Here is a 26,608-nt window from a genome sequence, read left to right as displayed (position 1 = left end):
TGCACTGCAAGCTCTGGGTCTGTGAGGACAGAATGCAGGACACAGTTAAAGCCAATCCTTGTCTCGCACTATGCAGTGGGATCATGAGCCACAGGCTTTGGGTCCACAGCAACTGAGAGCAGGCCATAGCTGAAGGTTTTTTGGCCACAAGGGCTGGGTTCAGGGCATAGATGGGGCAGCACACTGTGGCTAGACCCTGCTTCATACAACCAATGGTCTTGCACAGTAGAGTTTCTACCACATAGCACATGCACAGGGCATAGCGCAAGACCACATGTTGCTCACAGATCTTGCTTAACACAATCAAATGTCATTGGTTGTCTACAGTGCGTTCTAGGGCCGCCTGGCATTGATATAGAGCATGCCTGTAGACCACCACTTGGCCACATGTCGCGAATCACAGTAGGATGCAGGGGCACAAGTGATGGGTGCAGGTTGGTTGTGTGTCGCTAAGTGTTTTGAAGGTACACAGTCTAGGGACAGGTGATGCCCTGAAGTCATACTCTGCGACCACAACCCAAAGGTTGTATACAGTAGGTTGTTACTCGGCCAGATGCTGAAGAAGCCTAAATATCAGAAAAAACACCTCTTTTAAAGGAAATTTCTGGTCCTTTACTCCATTTATAAATTAAAGTTATCATACAAACTGCTGCTAAAGCAACACTATTTTTATAATGCAAACGCTAAAAATCATTGAAAATGACCATGCTAAAGTGAACCAAAGAACCACACCCACCACCTAATACCCTGTTCATGACTTCATGTATCATCTCGATGATGACCGGGGATAAAAGCAAGGCCCAGTGCCCAGAATAGTTAGGTCAGATTCAAAGGATGAGTGAGTTCTGAGGAAAGGGGTGTTGAGCATAGGGCTTGAGTGCCTACCTGGATACCAACCTTCTTAGACACAGATAAAAATGGAAAAATACGGGGAATAAACCATGAAAATTAGATTTTACGCTTAGTTGCACGCATTATTATCCCAGCACACTGGTTCACAGGCAATAATATTATTTAGAACCTGGTGGCAACTGCCTGCATTGAGGAGTGAGGGTTGTTTATGCTCATTTTCTAATGGGTATAAGGACTAAAGGGTGCACATATTGTTTGTGCACATTTTTAAGTCTGTCTTGACAGCACAGCCGTCAGTGACGTATTAGCAATTCTTTAACATATACGTCTAGAGAATTGCATTCTTAGCTTTGGCTGGACCCTAAAGGAGTATTTCCCTCTCACAAAGATGCTTGCTGTTCCATCACCTATGGAGTGCTTACATTGTGGGCATGAGGGACAATGTAAAATCTTAAATGCACACTGAATCAACACATCAAATTATTTATCTCATTGATGCACTGCAGCAGGCTTTTTGAAATAGTTTAGTAAAAACTAAAAATGAAAGTCAGACAGTGGTTTTGCTAATGCTAGTTAGTACCTGCACTAGGGTATAAACGGCCAGAAAACGGTTGTATGAAGCTACCTCCTCATTCCTAAAAGTGGAACTGGGATTGTATTTATACAAGCAGAGCAGGTGTGTTCGGGCTGCATACTTCGAGAATATGAAGTGATGACTGTTCATTGAAATGAAAATTAACACAGAAGCACTAAAACGAACGGAAACATCAAGAAACACACCCAGACGCAACACAATAGGGGATTGCAAGATAACATGAAATCATTTCATTTAAGGTGTTTGTATGAAGCCTCTGCCTTCCCATGCCCAAAGCTTTGGATTGTATCGAAATAAAGGCATACACAAACTTTTTGACAGCATATAAATTGACCTATGAATATCCGTGCTCTCTCATAACACATAGATCCTCCATGGTCTTCAATATTATCCTTTCTTAGGCTCTACACTCTTCCTTCTTTGACTCCCTTTTTCCCCTTGTCTTGTCATTAGTCCCCTTTGTCAATCTCGATTCTTTTTTTGCCTCCATCACTTCCGCTAAGAGGTTGTTCTGGCCACTCACAAGGCTTTAGGGTGCAAATATGTTAATTCTGAGCTGTTTCCCACACAGCATGTTCCGCCGGTTAATAGTACACATTAGTTTTCTTGCATTAAAAGATGCAACTCTGTCCTCTTTTATTCCATCTAGAAATCTGAAGGTCTTAATGTTACCCCCAAGCTCCCTATACAGTGTGTACATGTTGATATTCTTGAGCCTCTGTATTGCACTCGAATGCAGATAAAAGTGCGAGTGAACCTGAGCGGATAAATAACTCCCGCTGGCCTTTATTCTCAACTGATACTGTGCAAGTATTTCTTAGTTTAACAACTGAAACATAGCCAATGTAAACATATTTACCCAACAAGACATGGAGCCACTTTATTCTTTCGGCTGAGTCACATGAACCCATTTGTCCTGAAAGAAAAAAATATATATTTTACGGTTGTCAGTGAAAAACACACAAACACTTCTCATATACATGATACTGGTTGCATGGTCAGTAGTACTTCTGTTGGAAGGGCTTTTTTTGCAAGTACATATAAATAGAAACAAGTCCTCCCTCACTTGCCAGCAGAAATGACATTTTAAAATCAAGGAGAAACAAGCATTTGCAATGCAATCAGTCTCGCCTTTGGGACCTTATGTGCATTTAGCTATGTAGCACATTAGCCTGAGTGCAGAAACATCTACTGTTCTTTAACATTGAGGGAAAGTAAGCACCAAACTACGTGACATGCCAGGTATCCGGATACAGTGAGAGAAATATTGCATTTCAGCTGGAAATGGTATAGTCCAAAGCTCTGTTTTTAATATAAAAACAGGGGCCTTCGTGGTCTTATCACTGAAAGTAAAAGATTTGAAAAAAATATTGTCTACAGGTGCTTGTGGAAGACAATTTCTATGGACTGGAAGCAAGAGAATGCTAAAGTGATTCTGGTATTTTACTGACCTCTGCTGGTCGTTTTCTATCAAGAATGTAAAATAGAGGCAGTAGCCAGAAAAATTTGAAAAAATAAAGTCCCACAGGAGAAAGTAATTCTGGTATTTTACTGACCTCTCCTGACGTTTTCTATCAAGACAGTTAAATAGAGGCAGTTGAACAAGCAGAGAGCAATTCTGGTATTTTACTAACCTCTACTGGTCGTTTTCTATCAAGACAGTTAAATAGAGGCAGTTGAACAAGAAGAAAGCAATTCTGGTATTTTACGGACCTCTATTGGTCGTTTTCTATCAAGACAGTTAAATAGAGGCAGTTGAACAGAAAAAAAGTCCCTAAGCAAAAGCAGACAAGTCCTAGGGCTGATCTCCAGAGCCCACAAATGAATGAATGACCCGTACTTTTATAGCGCACAGCCACTCCTTCGAGAGTGTCCCAACATACACATATAAGTATATACTAAAGTATATGTAAGAGGTCTTGAATGCTTGACCTAAAAAGCAGTTAGCAAAAGCATTCAGCTGTTGCTGCTGCTGACGCTGGCTGGTTGCAAATTATCTGTTCATAATTTGATGCGGGCCTAGCTTTGATTTCACAGGCACTGGGCCAACTTGTTCAGGGAAAAGGCAGCAAATTGATGGCACATATCTGGGTGGAACAGTCAGACAGACTTTATATGGGCAAGGCAGGCTTCTGAAAGTCTGCCGCCCTGTAAAAGCGCCTTGAGATCATCATTTATTTGCTGTCCTTGCCCTGCCAAAATTCACTTTCCTCACTCAGGGATTTTCGTTTCGCTGCGTTTAAAAAGGATGAAAGCTCAGACTGGTTTGTCAACAACCTACTTGGAAAAAGGCCACGTATCAAAACCGGAGTTCAAGTGACCTGTGTTAAAAACCAGGGTTAGTGCCACATTTCCATAATGTTTTCAGCTAAAATGCGGTGCATTTTACAACATAAATAATAGTAGAGAATATCACTTACTCATAGCTGCCAAGGTTTCAGATTGCCATGTGTGACATTTTAAAAATTTGAGTGACATTATGAGTGACATTTCAACGACTATGAGTGACACTTTCTCACGAGCAAAAATCATGCATTTAAGAAGAGGGAAACTTTTAAACATCAGGAATTACAGCCAATTGAGCAACAAGAAACTCCCAGAACTACTTGAAACTGTTGCAGAGCACCAGCAATGGAAGGAGACTAATCCTATTGCTCCCTCCAATTTCTTTGAAAACTACTGTTCCCTCATTCGCAGCCTAGGCATTCTGCCTTTTTTTTTTATAAACGCATGTCACGGGAGGCAAGCGGCTACAAAGAAGTTACCAGCTCTGAGCTCTTGCTGAGTGTCACTTTTCTCTTGTAACATTATACTTTGTTACCTCCTACATTTTGTTTGCTTTAGACACTTGCACGAGTGCCACCATTGCCTACGTAACGTTTGTTCTTGTGCTGTTGAGTGTGTCTTCCATTTATTGCAGTATTATCCTTCTACCTGTGTCCAGGTACTCTTTTGTAACATGCACACGTCACTTTTCCCTTGTAACACCCTTTGCTACCTCGTACATTTTGTTTGCTTCAGATTGCACAAGGGCCACCATTGCCGCGTTTCTTCTTTGTGTTTGAGTGCTTGCTGTCTGCCATTTAGAACAGTATTATAGGCTCTACTTGCTACTTTGCACGCTTTTATTACTTGCACGCTGACGCATGCCACTTTTTCCTCCTGTAATGCACCGCGTTTGCGGTGTATTTTTGTTTGCTCACGATTGTCACTTTATTTTGCCTCATGTAATAAATTAACGTTTGCTTTTGTGTAATATTTGTTGTAGTATTGTTATTTTCTCCTCATGTCAGTCACTCAGTACTGTTCCTATTGTGAAGCGCTGACGGCGCCCCGGGGTAAAGTCCGCGCTAAATGCATAACATTATAAAATAATAAAATAAAACCATTATCATGATACACCGGCTGACACTTACTTAGTTGGTAGTCTAGTGAGCTGCTGCTGCCCACGGCCACCCAGCCACGAATCGATTTGTCGACGGTCACTGTCCACTCCACTAGACTGTCCCGCAGGGCGACCGGCCCGACGGACACTCGGCTCGACGACGCCGGGCTGGGCTGTGCTGCCGCCGCGGGGGGCGCCGCCGCCGGCCCCCGGGCCCGGCACGGCCGCGCTCGCACTTTTCCTGGTGGCCAGAGCGGTGTCGCCGGCTCAGCTGAGCTACCACAGTGGTGGCCAAGGTGCGCTGCAGTCTGCAGCTGTGTTTTAGCGGGGGGGGCTGCACAAAGGGGCCGCGGCGGGTGGCCATGATGCTTGAGAGTGACTGCGTGCGCCGCAACCTGCCTGCACTCTCTTATCACCCGCCGCTTCTGAACTTCCTGCTTCCTCCTGACGTGACGGCCCATCCCAGCCGGCACATCCGGATTTATAATCCTGGCCCCTGTGGTGCGCCACGTGATTGACAGCTCTGAGGCTGTATCGACTGAGCGGGCAGGCCGGGCCCCCCTGCAGACTGCACAAATCGCTGCATTCTCTAGTTTCCAGGGCAACAGGGAACACAGTCGTGGGACTCTGGCAGGCAGAGCAGAGAGATACATTGTAGCGCGGCGCCGCTCACGAGCTCAGAGAGCTCAGCTGCAGTGTCTGGTTTCTGTTTAGGCACTAGTCGGGCAAAGCAGCACTCTCAGAACTGTAGAGAGCCCGGGCACACAGGAGCTGCTGGCACAGGTGGTAAAAATGCATGACAAATGCATTCAGTGCGGTGATGCGGATCACCGCACTGAAATGCGCGAGTGTCACACCTGTTGCGTGACGCTTGGCAGGACTGCTTACTCATAATTTTTAAATCCATGTATTCCATACTGAGCATTTGGCAATACAAATGTATTTAAACGAGGATATCAGGTTTGTACATGGTCATTTAGATGTACCCTTAACACCCTCACACATAGGGTCAAAAAACACCAACGGGCAGGGACAGAATGGAGTATTCTGAAGAACATAAATAGGGCGAAGCAATCAGAACTGCGTTGGGAAAGAAGGGCAGAGACACTATCTAGGACACTGGAGATGGGCACGGAGGAGGAAAAGACTAGACATGTTGGGGTATATCCAACCATCCTTAGCTAGGGATAGGGTTATGGCTCTTTCCTTCTCAAGACGGCAGATGATATCCAGCCACACAGCTTTAAGTGGCCAAAGTTCCAGCTGGGCCAGTGCCCTGTAAAAGCCAGAGTGAGAAAAGTATTTGTTGAAAGACTGCTGTCCTTGAAATTTTGACCAGATTGGTATGCATTTGATCATCTAACACTCCTCTCTCATCCTGACTCTCTCTACAAGTACATTCAATCAATCAGTCAATCAGGGCTTGTAAAGCACGGCCACTCACCCGTGAGGGTCTCAAGGTGCTGGGGCGGGCTGCTGATCTGTCGGAGTGCTGGGGTTCAGTCGAAGAGCCAGGTCTTGAGATCCTTCCTGAATTGGATCAGCAACGGGGATTGTCTAAGGTGAAGAGGTAGGGTGTTCCAGGTCTTAGCGGCAAGGTGGGAGAAGGCTCTTCCTCCGGTTCTAGTCTTGTGGATCCAAGGGGCGGTGGCAAGGGCCAGCTGGGTGGAGTGGAAGTGTCTGGAGGTACGTGGAAGGAGAGGTGGTGGTTCAGGTATGATGGTCCAGCGTTGTGGAGGGCTTTGTAGGAGTGTATGAGGAGCTTGAAGGCGATTCTTTTGTGGACTGGGAGCCAGTGGAGTTCTCTGAGGTGTTCGGTGATATGGCTGCGGCGGAGTATGTCAGGGACCAGTCTGGCTGCGGCATTTCGGACGTTATGTAGTTTCCTGAGGACTTTCTGAGGGAAGCCGGCCTAGAGTGCATTGCCGTAGTCGAATCTGCTGCTGATGAGTGCGTGTGTGACCGATTACTGGATTCGGTGGAGATCCATCTGAATGTCTTTCGAAGCAGGTGAAGCGTGTGGAAGCATGATGAGGAGACAGCGGTTCATTATGAGCGAGGAGTCCAGTATAATGCTGAGTTTTCACGCGTGGTCTGTGGGGTTTGGCGGGGTTTACAATGCGGAGGGCCACCAGGAGTCGTCCCAAACTGAGGGTGTGGATCCCAGGATGAGGACTTCGGTCTTGTCCGAGTTGAGTTTGAGGCAACTGGTTTTCATCCAGATAGCAACGACCTTCATCTGGCTGTGTAAGTTGGTTCTGGCAGTTGTGGGTTCGTTCGTAGTTCCTGACGATGGCAGTGAGAGGAGCCATGTAGACGTTGGAGAGGGTGGAGCTCAGGGAGGAGCAATGGGGGACTACGCAACTGATCTCCGTGGGTTCGGAGAGGAACAGAGGTAGTCTGATTCGCTGTGTTCGACGGGTGAGGGAGGAGTGGATCCAGTCCTGGGCCTTGTTGCAGATTCTGGTCCTGTGGAGTCTCGTGATTAGGGCGTGGTGGGAGACGGTGTTGAAGGAGGCTGAGAGATCCAGAAAGATGAGGACTGCAGTTTCGCCCCGGTTGAGGAGGGAGCGGATGTTGTTGGTGGCGGTGAGAAGTGCAATCTCAGAGCTGTGGTTGCTTCCTAAACCTGACTGGGAGATGTCCAGGATATGGTTTCCTTTGATGGACTCAGAGTTGGGCGCTGATGTCCTTCTCGATGACCTTGGCTGGGAAGGGGAACAGAGAGATGGGTCTGAAGTTCTAGAGGTCTGTCGGGTCGGCGGAAGGTTTCTTTAGCAGAGGGTTGATCTCGGCAGATTACCAGTCGTCAGGGAAAGTGGCGGTCTCAATGGAGCAGTTGATGGTGCGACGGAGCTCAGGGGTCGATGGCTGCTCTATGAAAGATGTGGTGCGGGCAAGGGTTCGAGGGGGCTTTGGAGTGGATACTATTCATGGTCTTGAGAGTGTCGTCTGTGGTGAGTGGGGTCCAGTTGAGCAGGATCTGTTGGGGTGTGGTGTGGTTGGGTGCGGTGGAATCAGGGTTGGTAGGAGGGTCTTGGGGGTCGAATCTATTGTAGATTTGCCTTATCTTGTGGTGGAAGAAGGCGCCAAGTTTGTCACAGAGGTCTTGGGAGTGTGGGAAGTCCGTAGTTTCACTGTTGGGGCTGGTAAACTCCTTAACAATAGCGAAGAGTTCTTTACTGTTATGTGCATTGGCATTTATTCAGTCCTGGAGGGCCGTTTTCTTTGTAGTTTTGAGGAGGAGGTGGTGTGCAGTCATCTCCGCTTTCAAGGTTGTTCAGGTTTCTGGGGCTTTGTTGTTCCTCCATTTCTTCTCTTGTGGTCTGCAGGTGCATCTGGATTCGTGGAGGGCGGGAGTGAACCAGCTGGCTTTCTTGGAGAGTTGCTTGTCGGGTGCCAACTTGAGGGGTGACATAGCATCTGAGTAGTTGGAGATCCATTGGTAGAGATTGCGTGCTGTGGTATGGGCGTTGGCGGCTGTCGGCGGTGTGGTAGTGCTGAGGGAGGCAGTAAGCTGTTTTTCAGTGACCTTGTTTCAGCTACGGCCAGGGAAGGCGATGATGCACGGTGGGTTTGGTGAAGGTGAAGTGCATGTATTAGTGGTCGGCCCAGAGGACTTCCGTGGTGGGGCTGTAGGTGATGTTTCCGCTAGTGGAGAATATGGGATCGAGCGTGTGTCCAGCTGCCTGGGTTGGAGAATGGACTAGCTGCTAGGGTCCTACGTTGGTTAGGATCTCCAGAAGAAATGCAGTGTTCTGGTCATTGGGGTTGAGTTGAGGTCGCAGAGTAGGATGTAATCAGCGGATGCGAGAGCCTGAGGGGCGAGGACGTCGATGATGGCTTCGGTGAAGAGCAGGCGGGGTCCCGGTGGCCTGAGGACGAGGATGCCACTGAGGGTGGTGTTGGGGTGGGTCTGGATCTGGAAGTGGTGTTGTTCCATTGTTGTTGCTGGGTTGTCCGAGTGCATGGTCAGGCTGCAGATGTTTTTGTGGACGATGGTGGTCCTTGCTGGTGATCTTGTATCCTTTGGGGATGGTGGTGGCGATGTACAGGCCAGAGCTGGGGTTGGTCCAGGTTATCAAGAGGAAAGCGATGTAGGGAGAGACATGGTCGAAGAGGTCCCAGATTTCTGTGATGTGTTTGTGGAGGGAGCGCACGTTGAGGAGAATGCAGCTAAGCCGGTTGGATCTGCTGTTGGTCAGTGGGGCAGCGGGAGGAGCTGGAGGGGGAAGGTGGGACAGGGTGCAGCTGCAGTGTTGGCAGTAGGAGGGTCATTGGGTGTCCTATGGCGATGCGAGGTAGCAGGCGGCGTAGTGTCTGGAGTTGAGGGCGAGGAGGGTGCTGGCGTTGTAGCGGTGAAAGGTCCAAGGACCAATGTCTGTGGCGCTGGGCACAGTCCAGGTGCAGTCGGGCGCCCCAGATGTGCAGTGGCTGCCATTGAGTAGTGTGTGAGGGGGCTGGACTGCTGGAAGGTGGGAAACGTGGGAGCGGGAAAGTGGCACTGGAAGGGGGTGGGCCGTGGGGGACCGCAGCAGAGGGGCAAGAGTGGCAAAGGGCACAAAGAAGAAAACAAAGAAAAAGTGCAGTGAAGTACAAGATGGGTGAAAGGGACAGAAAGATACAAAAGAAAAAGAAAAAAGAGACAGAGGGCACTCCAGCAGCAGAGCAGTGCCGCTCTACCACTAGACCACCAGGGATGAGGTGCAGGCGGGTGCCTGCTCTTGGAAGAGAGCCTCAAACCACTGACCCGAGGGTCAGTAGATGCACTCTGGGACAAAAAAATGCCACACTCTACAGGCTGTGGTCATATATTGGAGGAGTTACCCTGCTCCCATTGGTCAGAAGTGACCTCCTGCTTGACCCAGAGAACTTGGAATAAGTATCTGAGAAGGGCAAAGCCCTCCAAATCTGCTGCTTGAAACTTTTTGAAGCAAGAAGTGCCCTGTTGAGAAGTTTTGCTGTGCAAAGATTTCTAAGGCCTGACCTCTGAAGACTGCACCACCTGAAACTACAGCTCTGTGGATTATCTTGCTGAGAAAGAACTAAAGAGTGGATTCCCTGAAAGCTACAGGTTAAAAGAGCTCATCTGGACATCACCATCTATATCTACACTTTGTGTACCAGTGGATTGTGGGAACTGAAGTCCTCAACTTTCAAGGACCATCTTGGAGTGGGTTTGAGCTACTTTGGGACCCCTGTGGGAACTTCAGGAAGAGGTTCGAGAACTTTGGAGCTACTTTAAAAAAAAAAGCTCCATAAAGGGACCGGCTCAACCTTGTCAGCCAGGCCGCCTGCCTTCAACCGCGTGCCGGCCAAGCCAACCAGGTACGTCTCGCTAAAAGCTCCATCGCTCCAACTTCCAGAGATTGACCGGGACTAAAAGAAAACGGAAGCCGGCGAACCCTTATCGGATCCGGCTACATGAGGAGCATCGAGAGACCCAGAGAGGAAAAAGCTCCAGAAAAGTTTCTAAGTGCGCTCGTAGAAAAGGTGACCGGGAGCAACCGTGAGAGCCAAGCCTCCTGCCTTTCATCACGTGCCGGCCTGGATATCTGGGTTGCCCCGCTGATGCGTTAAAGGAAAATTTTCTAAGTCTGCTCCAGGGAAGTTGACCGGGAGCTCGCCGAAAGGCAATCCGGTGAACCCTCACCGATCCGGATTCGCTGGGAGCTTCGAGGGGCCTTAAGGAGAAAAGCTCCAAAAACGTTTCTAAGTATGAAGGTAGAAACGGAGACCGGGATCTGCCGCGAGCTGTAGCCGCTCAGGGCTCCTACACACCCGGCCTGAAACTTTGACTTTGGCTCGGTCTATCGCGAGCAGGTATCACAATATGGTGCTATAATCTTCTAAGTGCTATATTTTATTAAATCTTTGAAAATTCATATCTCTGGTTCCCTACATTGGATTGTTGTCCTTTTGGTGTCATTGTAAAGATAAAAATATATCCTATTTTTATAAATTGGTGTTGGATTTTTATTATGTGTTGTGTCTTAATTATTTACTAAATTGTTGTTTTGAAATGCTTTACATACCTGTTTTTGAAGTTAAGCCTATCTGCTCGCAGCCACGTTACCAAGGGTTGAGCATAGGAATAATTTTCTAAGACCTATGCTGAGTCCTATCGTGTGTTAGTGGCAGACCTACATTTTCCGCTACCAATAACCCACTTTCCAACAAATAGGAATGACTGTTTCAGATTAATTATGTGTATATCTGTTTTACTAAAGGAAGGGCAACACGCTAACCTACTGTAACCTATACCTTCAATTAGAATGAAAAAAATGTTTACAATGTCAACCAACGCATTTGTATGTCTATCCAAACTAATGCCAAAAACCTTACTGCTTATGTTGATCGTTGCACTAGTTTTCTGGTAATGTTTTACTGCTCTGTACCATAATGCATTCATATGTGTATTTGTGATAAAACACATTTGGCATTATTCCAGTGGTTATCTGTTGGAGAAAAATATTTTTTATTTTACTGTACCTTTCTATGTGTCGGGAGTGTTATTATCATCCATGGGGTTGTGGAGATGTTTAAGGTGGCGCTGGTGGGTAGCAATGAATTACAAAATGCATTAAAATATAGGAAGTGGCAGATTTGACAGACAGTGCCTAGTTCTTGTCAAATAGGAGAAAAGATGGTACTAGCAATATGAAATATATATATATATATACATATATATATAAATATATATACATATATATATATAAACTTTATTCTGACACGATATCAGAACTTAGTTCATTTGACAACCAATAAGCTATTGCAGTAGGCTACTATCAGGATAGTTCATGGCAGAGAACCACTGATAGTTGCACTGAGTGACCAGGGGTACCTGCTTACAAGAAACTGAGCTACAGTCACTGTATTATGTATACTGCAGGTGGTGATGTGATCTATTCGGGGAAAGGAGGTGTGTGTATACAACATTATATATATATATATATATATATATATATATATATATATGAGGTAAATAGACGTCTTACAGCAAATGTCCTGCTTGAAGAGACGAGGCAGACCCAGATAATGGTGCTTAAGTATTTTTAATGTGCTCTACACCAAGTTTCATTCCTTAGCATACCTGCTGGGTGAGGAGTAGACACTGAGGAACTCAATGACTCAGATGACTCACAGTCACAGAAAACGGTCACCACAGTCAAAAGGAGATTTGCTTAAAGTCCAGAGCATTTCTCACCAGTTCTGATGTATGATGATAAATATGACAAAGTTGGCATGATACTGAAATAGCTCTCAGCAACCAAAAGTGTAGTGAGTTCAAGTTGAGTTATTAGAGTGTAATAATTAGACCATAGAAGATTACTTGTGTATGATTCGCTAAGAAAGATTAAAAGTTAAAAGAAAAATATGAATACATTTGGTCCAAGCAGAGTGCGTGACTTAAGTATTTCCACTTGCCTGTTATAGGTCTAAGCAAGAAAAATATTGTTTGCACCCAAAAGAGATGGTGTGGACAGTTGTTTATTATTGCTAATTTAGAGGACAGTATTCCTCATATTCAGCAAAGATGCCTTGTCCTGGCTTGAATAAAATGTACACATAAATGGATATATTGTGGTGGGCAGGAAGCTAGGCATATGTTTTTTTGATCAAATTAGGCATGCAGAAGGAGGCAGAGGGACGGATCTGAAACCATATTGTGTAGGGCTCCTCTGTGACTCCTTCACATTAAGCTGGTCCATAGGATCAGTTTCCTGTAGGTCATGGTGGGGGCATATTCAAGATAAAATGTTTTAAGGATAGGTATCCTTAACTGGATGTTTTACACCCCTATCAAAAAAATGGAACAGACTCTTATAGGAAATAATTTTTCCACAATAGGCCTAAAATAAAGAGTAATGAAATGCCCTTTTCTGATATACAAAAAACAAGACATCATTAAATTATAAGTCCCCAGTTTGGCACTAGCCAGTCGAACGGACCATAATATGCCAAATATTGATGGAACCTTCTGTGGGTCAGGAGTCACTGTGCACTGGCTGAGACAAGAAATGGGCAATAACTTCCGACCTAAGTTCTGATGTCTGTTTGCCGGAGTGGAAGCAACATATGCATGTATTTATATAAGGTATGTATGCGTCCCCATATATAACTTAACGTGTAGGACAATTTATCTACGTTACTTCACCCTGAGAACACCATACGCATGTATCTACGTTACTTCAGTCAGAAGACTCTACATCAGTGGGCCTTAACCCGTGGTTCGTGGACTCCCAGGCCAGCGACGCCTACTGAAGGGGTTTGCACTGCTTAGAAAATTAAATAATAAAAACATATCAATAACGTGTCTATAAATAAAGAAGTAAAACTGAAAATTGAAAATGTTATGTAAATGTGTAGAAATTTGAAATTGGAGGCAAACAATTATGTTGGTGTCCTCAAATTGATTCAGGGGAGCAGTGAGAGTGCATCATAAAGAATACAGTATGGATGATGGGTGGCAACATCTAAATTTAGAAACACTCCATCCTTCCCATTAAAAGTTACATTACGTTTTTTTCTAGTTTCATTTGGGAATTAATTAAAAGAGGTAATCATTTATATGTTTGCTTGATGAATGTGTTTCTACAATTTTTGTGTATTGTTTTGAGGTTCAAATAATCGAAATTGGTCATCATTTATATGTTTGCTTGATGAATGTGTTTCTACATTTTTTGTGTATTGTTTTGAGGTTCAAATAATCGAAATTGCTTAGGCTAGAGCCCCTGTCTTACAATTATGTCTCGGGGGGGGGGGGGGGGCCTGGATTCCAGTAATGATTAAGTGGGGATCCACAGAAGTCAAAAGGGTAAGAGCCGCTGCTCTCCATTACGTTCTAGAGGCATGCAGAAAATGTGCCCAATGAAGTCGAATAACTGGGCGTCATACTTTTCAAAAATATAAACCCCGACCATAGAAATCATTGCAATATAGAAAACATATACGGGTTGAGTTACTGCATTGTTCAGGATTGAAGTTGGCGTTTTATTTGCTTACAAACTCCACTGAAAACATCATGTGTCCCTACCTAACCATCTTTATTTTGAAACATCTGTTTTGTGTTCGGGTTTTTCCTCCAGCAAGTCTTTCTGATGGAAAACACAGAAGCGCGGCTGTTTTTTAGGTCTCCCTGAGCCAACGCGCATGCGGTGCTCTGCGAGAGTTAAGTAAGGGCTTTCAAAAATGCTCCCAAAGTCTGCAAGCGGTATGGGTAGAGTGCATGTGCGCCGGGCGCACGCACCATTTGTCCGCCTGTAGCCTCTGGGGGCACTTTCGCGGCCGCTTTGATGTTCTCAGTGAGCCGCGTGGCCACTGAACATCAAAGCGGCCTCGAAAGTGCTCACCATTTGCCACCCCCTCCCATATCCCACTTCCTGCTTGTTTCCCCTCGCGCTGCACTCATTTGTTTTGCCACTCGGGGAATGCATCATATTCTCAGATTGACTATCGTTTTCTTTCTTTCTTCCTTTGGTATCTTGTTTTTTTTTTTAACCACAGGAAAACAGGGTTCAGGCAAAGAATGCTTCTTGTTTTCATTTGAAGGCTTCATCAGCAATAAGACAAGAGGTTTGTGTTTGCTTTTTCTTCCCAAACATTGTTTAGCTTCGGTGCCAGCTGTGGATTAGAGGTCCCTTGTGACCTTCCTCCCCTCACCCTGCTGAACGCCCCCACACTCCAGCAGCAGCTCCGGTTCCGTGATGGCGGCAGGGCTTGAAACCGGCCCAACCCTCGAGTCATGCAAACACGCAGCCCTTGTGGGCAGCCATCAATCTGCACTACCCTCCACGCACTGTCTCCATTCGGCTGTCTGTCCTCTTGGGTTTTTTTCCCTCCGTGATGCGTGACGTGCCTACCTGACTGTATTCAAAGTTTTTTTTTAACTGTACTTTTTTTCTAACGCAATATCCTGCCCGCGGTTTTGGAAGCTTTGGTGAGGAAGCAGCTTGAATTCACGCTGGGCTTGCACGTATGACATGAAATGTCTTGCTTAAAGCGCAAGGGCGATTTTAGTCACAACTGTACTAGACTTCTATCCATCGCCCTCACTCTATCTATCCATCGCCCTCACTCTATCTATCCATCGCCCTCACTCTATCTATCCATCGCCCTCCCTCTATCTATCCATATTTATTTATTTATTTTTGTGTTTTATAGAGCGCGAACATGACCCGTGAGGGTATTAGAGCGCTTTACACGGTATACATTGTTGAGCAAACAAAAGTTTAAGGTGCAGGGACAAACAGATCAAACGTTACACGGTATACATTGTTGAGCAAAAAGATTAAGGTGCAGGGACAAACCGATCCACACGAATGGTTGCGCTCATTGTCATAGACAGAAACAAAAGCAAGGTTCCAAATGTATTCGTCGTGGGTACCTTTGGATATGTGAGGCGGTAGTCTAAGATTAGTCCCATTCAATGGGGATGTTGTGGGCAGGCCTTAGGCGAAGAATTTACCCATGAGGAAGGTTTTCGTCTCAGTTTTGAAGCGTGCTAGAAGAGGGATTTTTCTGATGGAGGGTGGAAGAGAGTTCCAGATTCGTGGTGCTGCTCCGGTGAACGCCCTGTTATAAGTTCTTTTTTTTTTTGAAGGAGGCAGGTTGAAGCAGTAGGTTTCTGGCAGACCTGGAGTTTCTGCTTCCTCCGGATATCACTAATTTCTGTGCCAGATAAGCAGGGGAGTTGGTGTAAAGCGCCTTGTGTACAGTGCAAGCCAATTTCAACTGGATTCTGGCCTCCAGGGGGAGCCAGTTCAGCGCTTTCATGTGTGGAGAGATGTTGTCTAACTTCCTGGTACCTATGAGTAGTCTGGCAGCTGCGTTGAGGCAGGCTTTTAGAGGCGCTAAGGAGGTCTTAGGTAGTCCTGTGAGGGTGGAACAGCCGTATTCCAGTCTGGAGATGACAAGTGCTTGAACTGCAGTTTTTAAGTTTGGTGCATCGATGAAAGGTTTCAGCTTCCAGAGGTAGCTCAGGTGGAATCTGGCTGCTTTGGCCATCGAGTTAATGTGGTCACTCATATTGAGGTTACTGTCGAGGATTATGCCCAGGGATTTGGCAGAGTCCACAATGGTCGGTGGACAATTCAGGGCTGTGATGGCCTTAATCCACATCTGGATCTCCGGGTTGGTTTTAGTTGGGGGGATTAGGAGAAATTCAGTTTTCTTTGCATTTAGTTTGAGTTGGTTATTGGCTAGCCAGTGGACAGTTAATTTCAAGGTCTCGTTCGGGGAGAGGATCTCATTGAGCGAGGAGATGTTGATGTATAGTTGGGTGTCGTCCGCATACATATGGTAGAAGATGTTGGCGGAGCGGAGAACTTCGGTGAGTGGCTCAAGGTAAAGGTTGAAGAGGGTAGGGGAGAGGGTTGAACCTTGGGGGACTCCGACTGTGACCGGGGTGGGAGCTGATAGATTGCCGTTGATGAGGAATCTCTGGGAACGATTGTGGAGGAAGGATCTGAACCATTCTAGTACCACGCCATCCAGGCCCATCCTGAGTTTGAGGCGTTCAAGTAGCTTTTCATGGTTGACCATATCGAAGGCGGAGGATAGATCAAGAAGGATTAGAAGGCAGGTTTTGCCTTGGTCTAGGGCTTGGAGGGCATCGTCCACGATGTGCAGCATAGCAGTTTCGGTGCTGTGCCCTGGTCTAAATCCAGATTGGAAGTCATCTAGTAGGTGGAAGTTGTTAATATGCTGGCTTAGTTGCTGTTGAACACACTTCTCTAATACTTTGGCTAGTAGCGGGATATTGGAGATAGGTCTAAAATTGTCAGGAGAGGCAGGGTCAAGTGAAGGTTTTTTTAAGATGGGGAGAACTTGGCCAGCTTTCAAAGGGTCCGGGATCAAGACCTGCTGGAGAGAGGCGTTGATAATTGCAGTCCAACAGGGGACGATGGATTGGGAGGCGGTGGTGAGGCAGTTGGAAGGAAGCGGATCATTGAAGTGATTGTTTGGTTTTAAGCTAGAGAGAATTGTTGAGATGGAGTCTTCATTATAGTATTTGAAGTCCGTCCAGCGGGCTTTGTTTTTAGGGGAGGCCATAGAGGTAGGAGTGGAAGGGTGTGGCAGAGCAGGAGGGGGTTGGGCGCAGGTGGTAGTACTAAGTTCAATTCCTAATGCCGTGATTTTATCAGCGAAGAAGGAGGAGAATTCGTCTGCAGATATTAGCGATTTGGGGGATTCTTTCGTTGTTTTAGCCAGTTTGTTAGATTGGAATTTGACCAGTTCAAAAAGCTTTTGGGGTCTGTTCTTGGCATTCCCTAATTCCGATCTGAAGTACTCTTTTTTGCAGTTGACAATGTGCTTGTGGTATGCATTTCTCGCCTGGCGCAGCAGTTTTAGATTCACTGCGGAGGGGTGTTGTCTCCAACTTCTTTCAAACTGACGGAGGGCTCTCCTCTCCATGTTGAGGGAGCCAGTGAACCAAGGGTTTCTGTCCTTGATTTGAGTTCTTTTAAGTTTTAGAGGGGCAAGGTCGTCTAGAATGTTCGAGATGGATGATGAGTAGTGCTCGTTGAGATCGCTAACCTTGGTTATGTGCAGGGGTGGGGGTAGGTCAGATCTGCAACGAGCCTCGAATTTCCCAAAGTCCAGGTTCTTAGTGTCTCTGGTCCATCGCTTGGGAATCATCGGTTGAGACGACTTTGTCTTGCGAGTTCCGGGCAAAATGAAGGATATGGAGTGATGGTCAGACCAGTCGCAGGGGTCTATGGAGATAAGCTTGACAGCGGTTTCCTTAGAGATGATCCAGTCAAGGATGGTTCCTTTTGAGTGGGTTGGCAAAGAGCAGGCTTGGGTCATGGCTTGGTCATTTAACAGGTCTTTTATGGCATTGACGTAGGGATCTTTAGCGTCATTCCAATGCAAGTTGAAGTCACCCAGGAAGATTTCTGTGGCATTGGAGGAAATCTTTGTAGTCATGATTTCCAGAGGGTGATCAGTGAAAGCATCGTTTGGACCTGGTGGGTGGTAAAAGAAGTGCAAGTTACAGAGGTGTACTGAATTGTTGCAGACGGAGAGTGCAAGGTATTCGCATGAGTCTGAGATGTCCGTTGCGAGTTCAGTGATAACCAAGGAGGATCGATAGATGCAGGCTATGCCTCTTCCTTTCTTATTAGCGTGTCTATCCAGTCTGGCGATGTTGTAGTTGGGCGGGACTAGTACATCCAGGCAAGGCGAAGAGTATTCCTTTAGCCAGGATTCAGTTAAAATGGCAATGTCTAGGTTTTTGTCCAGAACGGGGTCAGCGATGTCAGCGGCGTGTTTAACTGCTGACCGGCAGTTTATTAAAAGACCAGATAAGGGGGTGTCGGAGGGGGAGTCAGGAGTCTGGACAGATAGAACTACAGGCGCCAGATTGCTTTTTACCACATTTCTGTTGTGGAGGGTAGCTGGCCTGTTTGGGTTAATGGTGACCGTGCTGATGGGGTGTTCGGGCCGGGTGGTTGGCGGACAGGGGATGGCTGGGGTAGAGTTGTGGTCTTGGAGGATGGCTAGGATTTCATTCCCAGTGAGGTCAAGATGGTTAGGGGAGGCGGTGGGTGCGTTGTAAGTGAGGGCGAGAGCCTGGGATTCCTCCTCAGAGAGTGGGCAAGGTTGTTTGCGTGGGCGAAGATGTCTTAGGGGTAGCGGGAGAGGTTGCTTGGCAGGCTCGGTGTTGGGTGGGGGGGAAGTATGCGGTGACTTCAGGTTAGCTAGTGAGGTCTCGGCACTGTGAAGGAGGTTCATCAGGTCCAGAATGGAGCAGTGAATGCTCTGGGTGAGTTTGGTCGCTCTGGAGTGCAGAGTTTCAAGATTGGTATAGTCAAGGGGTATGAAGGGATAAGGGTTCGAGTTGACCAGATCAGTCGAAGGGGCATGTGACAGTGGTAGGGCATTGGCTGGAGCAGGCTCCATGTTCTTTGGAGAAGAAGTGTCAAGCTCTGGATTTTGGTGGGGGGCTGGCGGGGAGGAGGTCTGGTGTCTAGGGGTGGTTCCGTTATAGGTGCCTGTGTCAGGGTGATCAGGGGTAGGGGGCGTTAGGGGACAGGCACTCACTGGGGCAGGGGACATTGGGAGGGTATCAGTGTTCTCGGTAGAGGGGGGCACTAGATGGGAGGAGATCGCAGGTGTGGGGGGAATGCTGATGCCAGGGACAGGAGATATGGTAGGGTGGAGTGGGAGAGCCGAAGTGGAGACCCTTGGGGGACTGGTAAATGGCTGGCTGGATCTGTTAGGGACAGTAGGCATGATAGGGGGGATTCGGTGAGCCTCACTCTATCCATCTATCTATCTATCGCCCTCACTCTATCCATCTATCCATCGCCCTCACTCTATCCATCTATCCATCGCCCTCACTCTATCCATTGTCCTCACTCTATCCATCGCCCTCACTCTATCCATCGCCCTCACTCTATCCATCCATCGCCCTCACTCTATCCATCCATCGCCCTCACTCTATCCATCCATCGCCCTCACTCTATCCATCTATCTATCGCCCTCACTCTATCCATCTATCTATCGCCCTCACTCTATCCATCTATCCATCGCCCTCACTCTATCCATCGCCCTCACTCTATCCATCCATCGCCCTCACTCTATCCATCCATCGCCCTCACTCTATCCATCTATCTATCGCCCTCACTCTATCCATCTATCTATCGCCCTCACTCTATCCATCTATCTATCGCCCTCACTCTATCCATCTATCTATCGCCCTCACTCTATCCATCTATCTATCGCCCTCACTCTATCCATCTATCTATCGCCCTCACTCTATCCATCTATCTATCGCCCTCACTCTATCCATCTATCTATCGCCCTCACTCTATCCATCTATCTATCGCCCTCACTCTATCCATCTATCTATCGCCCTCACTCTATCCATCTATCTATCGCCCTCACTCTATCCATCTATCTATCGCCCTCACTCTATCCATCTATCTATCGCCCTCACTCTATCCATCTATCGCCCTCACTCTATCCATCTATCGCCCTCACTCTATCCATCTATCGCCCTCACTCTATCCATCTATCGCCCTCACTCTATCTATCTTTCGCCCTCACTCTATCTTTCGCCCTCACTCTATCTTTCGCCCTCACTCTATCTTTCGCCCTCACTCTATCTTTCGCCCTCACTCTATCTTTCGCCCTCACTCTATCTTTCGCCCTCACTCTATCTTTCGCCCTCACTCTATCCATCTATCTTTTGCCCTCACTCTATCCATCTATCCATCGCCCTCACTCTATCCATCTATCCATCGCCCTCACTCTATCCATCGCCCTCACTCTATCCATCCATCGCCCTCACTCTATCCATCTATCTATCGCCCTCACTCTATCCATCTATCTATCGCCCTCACTCTATCCATCTATCTATCGCCCTCACTCTATCCATCTATCTATCGCCCTCACTCTATCCATCTATCTATCGCCCTCACTCTATCCATCTATCTATCGCCCTCACTCTATCCATCTATCTATCGCCCTCACTCTATCCATCTATCTATCGCCCTCACTCTATCCATCTATCTATCGCCCTCACTCTATCCATCTATCTATCGCCCTCACTCTATCCATCTATCTATCGCCCTCACTCTATCCATCTATCGCCCTCACTCTATCCATCTATCTATCGCCCTCACTCTATCCATCTATCGCCCTCACTCTATCCATCTATCGCCCTCACTCTATCCATCTATCGCCCTCACTCTATCTATCTTTCGCCCTCACTCTATCTTTCGCCCTCACTCTATCTTTCGCCCTCACTCTATCTTTCGCCCTCACTCTATCTTTCGCCCTCACTCTATCTTTCGCCCTCACTCTATCTTTCGCCCTCACTCTATCTTTCGCCCTCACTCTATCTTTCGCCCTCACTCTATCTTTCGCCCTCACTCTATCCATCTATCTTTTGCCCTCACTCTATCCATCTATCCATCGCCCTCACTCTATCCATCTATCCATCGCCCTCACTCTATCCATCGCCCTCACTCTATCCATCGCCCTCACTCTATCCATCGCCCTCACTCTATCCATCGCCCTCACTCTATCCATCGCCCTCACTCTATCCATCGCCCTCACTCTATCCATCGCCCTCACTCTATCCATCTATCCATCGCCCTCACTCTATCCATCTATCCATCGCCCTCACTCTATCCATCTATCCATCGCCCTCACTCTATCCATCTATCCATCGCCCTCACTCTATCCATCTATCCATCGCCCTCACTCTATCCATCGCCCTCACTCTATCCATCGCCCTCACTCTATCCATCGCCCTCACTCTATCCATCGCCCTCACTCTATCCATCGCCCTCACTCTATCCATCTATCCATCGCCCTCACTCTATCCATCTATCCATCGCCCTCACTCTATCCATCGCCCTCACTCTATCCATCTATCCATCGCCCTCACTCTATCCATCTATCCATCGCCCTCACTCTATCCATCGCCCTCACTCTATCCATCGCCCTCACTCTATCCATCGCCCTCACTCTATCCATCGCCCTCACTCTATCCATCGCCCTCACTCTATCCATCGCCCTCACTCTATCCATCGCCCTCACTCTATCCATCGCCCTCACTCTATCCATCGCCCTCACTCTATCCATCGCCCTCACTCTATCCATCGCCCTCACTCTATCCATCGCCCTCACTCTATCCATCGCCCTCACTCTATCCATCGCCCTCACTCTATCCATCGCCCTCACTCTATCCATCGCCCTCACTCTATCCATCTATCGCCCTCACTCTATCCATCGCCCTCACTCTATCCATCTATCGCCCTCACTCTATCCATCTATCGCCCTCACTCTATCCATCTATCGCCCTCACTCTATCCATCTATCGCCCTCACTCTATCCATCTATCGCCCTCACTCTATCCATCTATCGCCCTCACTCTATCCATCTATCGCCCTCACTCTATCCATCTATCGCCCTCACTCTATCCATCTATCGCCTTCACTCTATCGCCTTCACTCTATCGCCCTCACTCTATCGCCCTCACTCTATCCATCTATCGCCCTCACTCTATCCATCTATCGCCCTCACTCTATCCATCTATCGCCCTCACTCTATCCATCTATCGCCCTCACTCTATCCATCTATCGCCCTCACTCTATCCATCTATCGCCCTCACTCTATCCATCGATCGCCTTCACTCTATCGCCCTCACTCTATCCATCGATCGCCCTCACTCTATCCATCGATCGCCTTCACTCTATCGCCCTCACTCTATCTTTCGCCCTCACTCTATCCATCTATCTTTCGCCCTCACTCTATCTTTCGCCCTCACTCTATCCATCTATCTTTCGCCCTCACTCTATCCATCTATCTTTCGCCCTCACTCTATCCATCTATCCATCGCCCTCACTCAATCCATCTATCCATCGCCCTCACTCAATCCATCTATCCATCGCCCTCACTCAATCCATCTATCCATCGCCCTCACTCAATCCATCTATCCATCGCCCTCACTCAATCCATCTATCCATCGCCCTCACTCAATCCATCTATCCATCGCCCTCACTCAATCCATCTATCCATCGCCCTCACTCAATCCATCTATCCATCGCCCTCACTCAATCCATCTATCCATCGCCCTCACTCTATCCATCTATCCATCGCCCTCACTCTATCCATCGCCCTCACTCTATCCATCGCCCTCACTCTATCCATCGCCCTCACTCTATCCATCGCCCTCACTCTATCCATCGCCCTCACTCTATCCATCGCCCTCACTCTATCCATCGCCCTCACTCTATCCATCGCCCTCACTCTATCCATCGCCCTCACTCTATCCATCGCCTTCACTCTATCTATGGCCTTCACTCGATCTATGACCTTCACTCTATCTATGGCCTTCACTCTATCTATGGCCTTCACTCTATCTATGGCCTTCACTCTATCTATGGCCTTCACTCTATCTATGGCCTTCACTCTATCTATGGCCTTCACTCTATCTATGGCCTTCACTCTATCTATGGCCTTCACTCTATCTATGGCCTTCACTCTATCTATGGCCTTCACTCTATCTATGGCCCTCACTCTATCTATGGCCCTCACTCTATCTATGGCCCTCACTCTATCTATCTATGGCCCTCACTCTATCTATCTATGGCCCTCACTCTATCTATCTATGGCCCTCACTCTATCTATCTATGGCCCTCACTCTATCTATGGCCCTCACTCTATCTATGGCCCTCACTCTATCTATGGCCCTCACTCTATCTATGGCCCTCACTCTATCTATGGCACTCACTCTATCTATGGCACTCACTCTATCTATGGCACTCACTCTATCTATCCATCGCACTCACTCTATCTATCCATCGCACTCACTCCATCTATCCATCGCACTCACTCTATCTATCCATCGCCCTCCCTCTATCTATCTTCTCACTCACTCTATCTATCGCATCACCACAGCATCACTCAGCACCACTACAGCATCACTCAGGGGCACCACAACATCACTATGCGCTACCACAGCAACACTGAACGCCACAGCATTACTCTTCGCCACCACATTACTCAGCTCCACCAAAGCATCAATCTGTGCAACCATTCAACAACAACTGTTTCAAATATGTTCTCTCAATGTTTCATGCTTTATTACAAATGTCACAAAAAGATGTTAATATTTCACTTCTGTTCTTGGATTTTCATCACAATAAAATACACTGAACATAATCTTCACAAAAGTTTAAGCTATTGCCATTATAAATTACAATAACTTGGGGTGTGGCTTGTTCGCCGACGGGGAGGGCGGTGTGAGCCGATAGCTCCGTGCCCGGACCCCTCTATTATCCTGTAAGGTAATCCTGGTTGCAGATAGCAGCAGCGGAGAGTGCACCGGAAGGCCGGGGGAACATCCAGAGATCGACATCTGGACCAAAGAGGGCTCCGCTGGGTTACCAGAGCCGATCGGAGAGCCGGGGGAGAGGAACGCAGCCTGTAACATGGCGGCGACAGGCGACATCCCAGAGTGAACGGACACGGGGAGAACGGCCTCCCATAACCCTGAGAGCGAGAGCGGCGGACTGAGGGCGCTGCATGCGCTGCGAAACTGGAGACTCAGAGGCTGGGGCTGGACAACGGACGCTACAGGGCAGCCGAGGCCGGACCGGACATGAGTGGGAAATCGGTCGGGATGTCCTAACATGGCGGCTAGTAGCTGAGTGGCTGGGCAATTGCGGATCCATGACCCGACCGTCTGGGGGCTTTCAGCCGACTGGGAGTGCCGCCGATCACTGAACCAAGGTACGCTCCTTTTGAGAGCCGATTGGCGTGCAAGATCTTGACCCGCTGCGGGGGTTCTGTAGAGAGCGGAGTACGGGTTGATCATTAACATCGCTCCCTTGCTCGGAACGCCCTGGCGCCCTGCGGCGGGACGGTGAGGACAGAAGCTTAAGCGGGCGCTCCGAGGGCGAAAGCTGGCAGGTGTGCATACCCCTCTGGTGGCCCTGGTGGATGGGAGGCAGCGGAACCGCACCCGGAACAAAAGCGGAGGGTGCTGGAGCAAGCTTGCAGCACAGTACGGGCGTAGCTATATTTATATCGGAGCTTGCATGGGACGCAGCATTCCACTGTGAAGGCTCGTATTAAACCGATATAGGCACAACGGAGGCACTGCGTTGCTGGTGCGGGAATGAGGACATTGGCGGCATGTACTCCCTGGGTTCTTGGCATCCCGTGTCCCCGCTAGCTGCACGGGCTTGAGTGCGGACAAAAGGGGAGCGTGGGAAACTGGCGTAGGTGGGGCTCTGGGACGGAGCGGAGAGACGGGATACGGGACGGTTATTGAAATCCTGAGATTGTGGAACGCAGCAAAGCGGTGTGCCTGACTGTCCGGGAACCCCTTTCCCCTGGGGGTATGCAGCTGAGAGACGGCTGAGGACGCCCACCAATGTACACACGGCCGACATTGGGCAGTAATCCGCCGGAATGTGTAGGGCGGACTGATCTGGTGCTGAAGGGGCACTGCCGTCACGTGTCGTAGCCTGAGCAATTCATTGGGGGTGCTTTGTGGCGTGCAATTTAAACACTGAAGGGCGGAAGGCGCCACGCCACGTACATTTATAATGAAGCCGCAACATAAGCCGGAGGATGCTGGGGTGCAGGGCGCCACTGGAGAAGCAGGGAGTGACACGGAGGGCACGGGCACAGAACAACGGCTGAACAAACGACTGGACAAGATCCTGGCGGCCATTACTGCGACGAAGGACTCATTGCACAACGATATCTCGCAGGTTGCGACAGGGCTGGGTCTCCTGAAAGCAGACCACTCGAAGCTAGTGGACAGGGTGAAAGGCACGGAGTTGGTGGTACAAGAACTGAAACCGGCGATGGTGACGGTGGAGCGGAAGCTGGAGGATGCGTTGCAGCGACTGGCGACCCTGGAAAAGAAGTCCGAGGATGCGGAAAGTCAAAATCGACGCAACAACGTCAGAGTGGTGGGCCTGCCGGAGAAAGTGGAGGGTCTAGACATGGTGGCGTATTTGGAGAACTGGTTCCGGACACAGGTTGCTCCAGAGGGCCTGTCCGCCTTCTCCACGCTCGAACGGGAGCATAGGGTCCCGGCCAAGCCGCCACAACCGGGCCGCCCCCCCCCGGCCTGTGGTGGCTAGAGTCCTCCACTACAAGGACAGGGATCTATTGATCCAGAATGCACGCACTAGTGGGCCCTTTCAGGTGGAAATCGGCACTGTTACGCTCTTCCCGGACTATACGCAGGAAATACAGAAGCGCAGGGCCTCCTATTTGACCATGAAAAAAGAACTTAGGGATGAGGGGATCCAATTTTCATTGTTATTCCCTGCTAAACTGAGAATCATTATGGATAGTTCGACCCACTTTTTCCTGACGCCCGAGGACGCCTGGTCGTGGCTGGAATCTTACAGGGCGGGCACAGATCGCAGGGGCAGGGGTGAACGCGGACACCCGAAACAACAGAGGACACGCCAATCGCAAAGACTCCGTAAAAAAGCCAAGAATCAGCAGGCCCTACTGCTCACACAATTGGCAGCTGATAAACAGGATGCTCTAACGGCGACGGCGGCTATAACAGGGTCTCAGAAGGGGGACTCGCACAGTGGCTCGGACTCCGATGAGGACAAAAGACATTCCGGTACGGAACTCTCGGATGTGGACAGCACCATGGGGCCGGAAGTCACACCTAGATCGGCGGATGATTTGTAGACTACTCCTCTTTATCGGCGGCTTCCCGCCTACGGACTACACTGGGACAGGATGAACCCCCGGTAACTTTTCTGTTCCTTATGGCTGTGAATGCTGCATTGTGGGGTTGACGGCAGAGGATGATGGCGGAGCCGCCACCTGTTGGGGTTGGGCAGCACTCCGATTGCCCTTAAGGCAACCTGTGGTGACTACTACAGGGTAGTACAGTGTGTTTGTGTGTTGAGGTGTTTGGATGGGAACTGATAGGTCACTATTGGGTTCTATCCTGGGGGGGTGGGATGAGGGTTTTTTTGGGGGTGTTGAGTTTTTGGGGTTTGATATTGGTGTGGGCGCTGCTACTGTAATGGAGGCGGAACAGCGAGGCTACAGTGATGGGGACGTTACGTGATTTGAAATGTATCACTTAGAATGTGAGAGGCTTACATACTATGACTCGGCGACACAAAGTGCATGCTTATTTATTGCGGAGGGGGGTCCACATAGCCCTTTTGCAGGAGACACATCTCAATAAGGCAGAGGGTCAGGCATTGCAGCGGAGGTGGAGGGGCCAGGTCTTCAGCACAGCTTACTCTGCATTTGCTAGG

At 48.3% G+C, this 26,608-nt stretch overlaps 1 protein-coding gene across 2 annotated transcripts in view; it reads right to left on the bottom strand.

Moving 5' to 3' along the window:
- STRADB (STE20 related adaptor beta) overlaps positions 1-26,608 on the bottom strand; it is a 181,768-nt gene that overhangs the window by 105,616 nt on the left and 49,544 nt on the right. For both annotated transcript variants that reach the window (XM_078680220.1, XM_078680221.1), the window contains exon 2: positions 2,307-2,363. In XM_078680220.1, the coding sequence (XP_078536346.1) occupies positions 2,307-2,318 (12 nt within the window). In that variant the 5' untranslated portion in view covers positions 2,319-2,363. The remainder of the gene's footprint in view (positions 1-2,306; positions 2,364-26,608) is intronic.

Source organism: Lissotriton helveticus, chromosome 3_1 (genome assembly GCF_964261635.1).
Source record: "Lissotriton helveticus chromosome 3_1, aLisHel1.1, whole genome shotgun sequence".
Taxonomy (NCBI): domain Eukaryota; kingdom Metazoa; phylum Chordata; class Amphibia; order Caudata; family Salamandridae; genus Lissotriton; species Lissotriton helveticus.
This window is presented reverse-complemented; position numbering and strand designations above follow the sequence as displayed.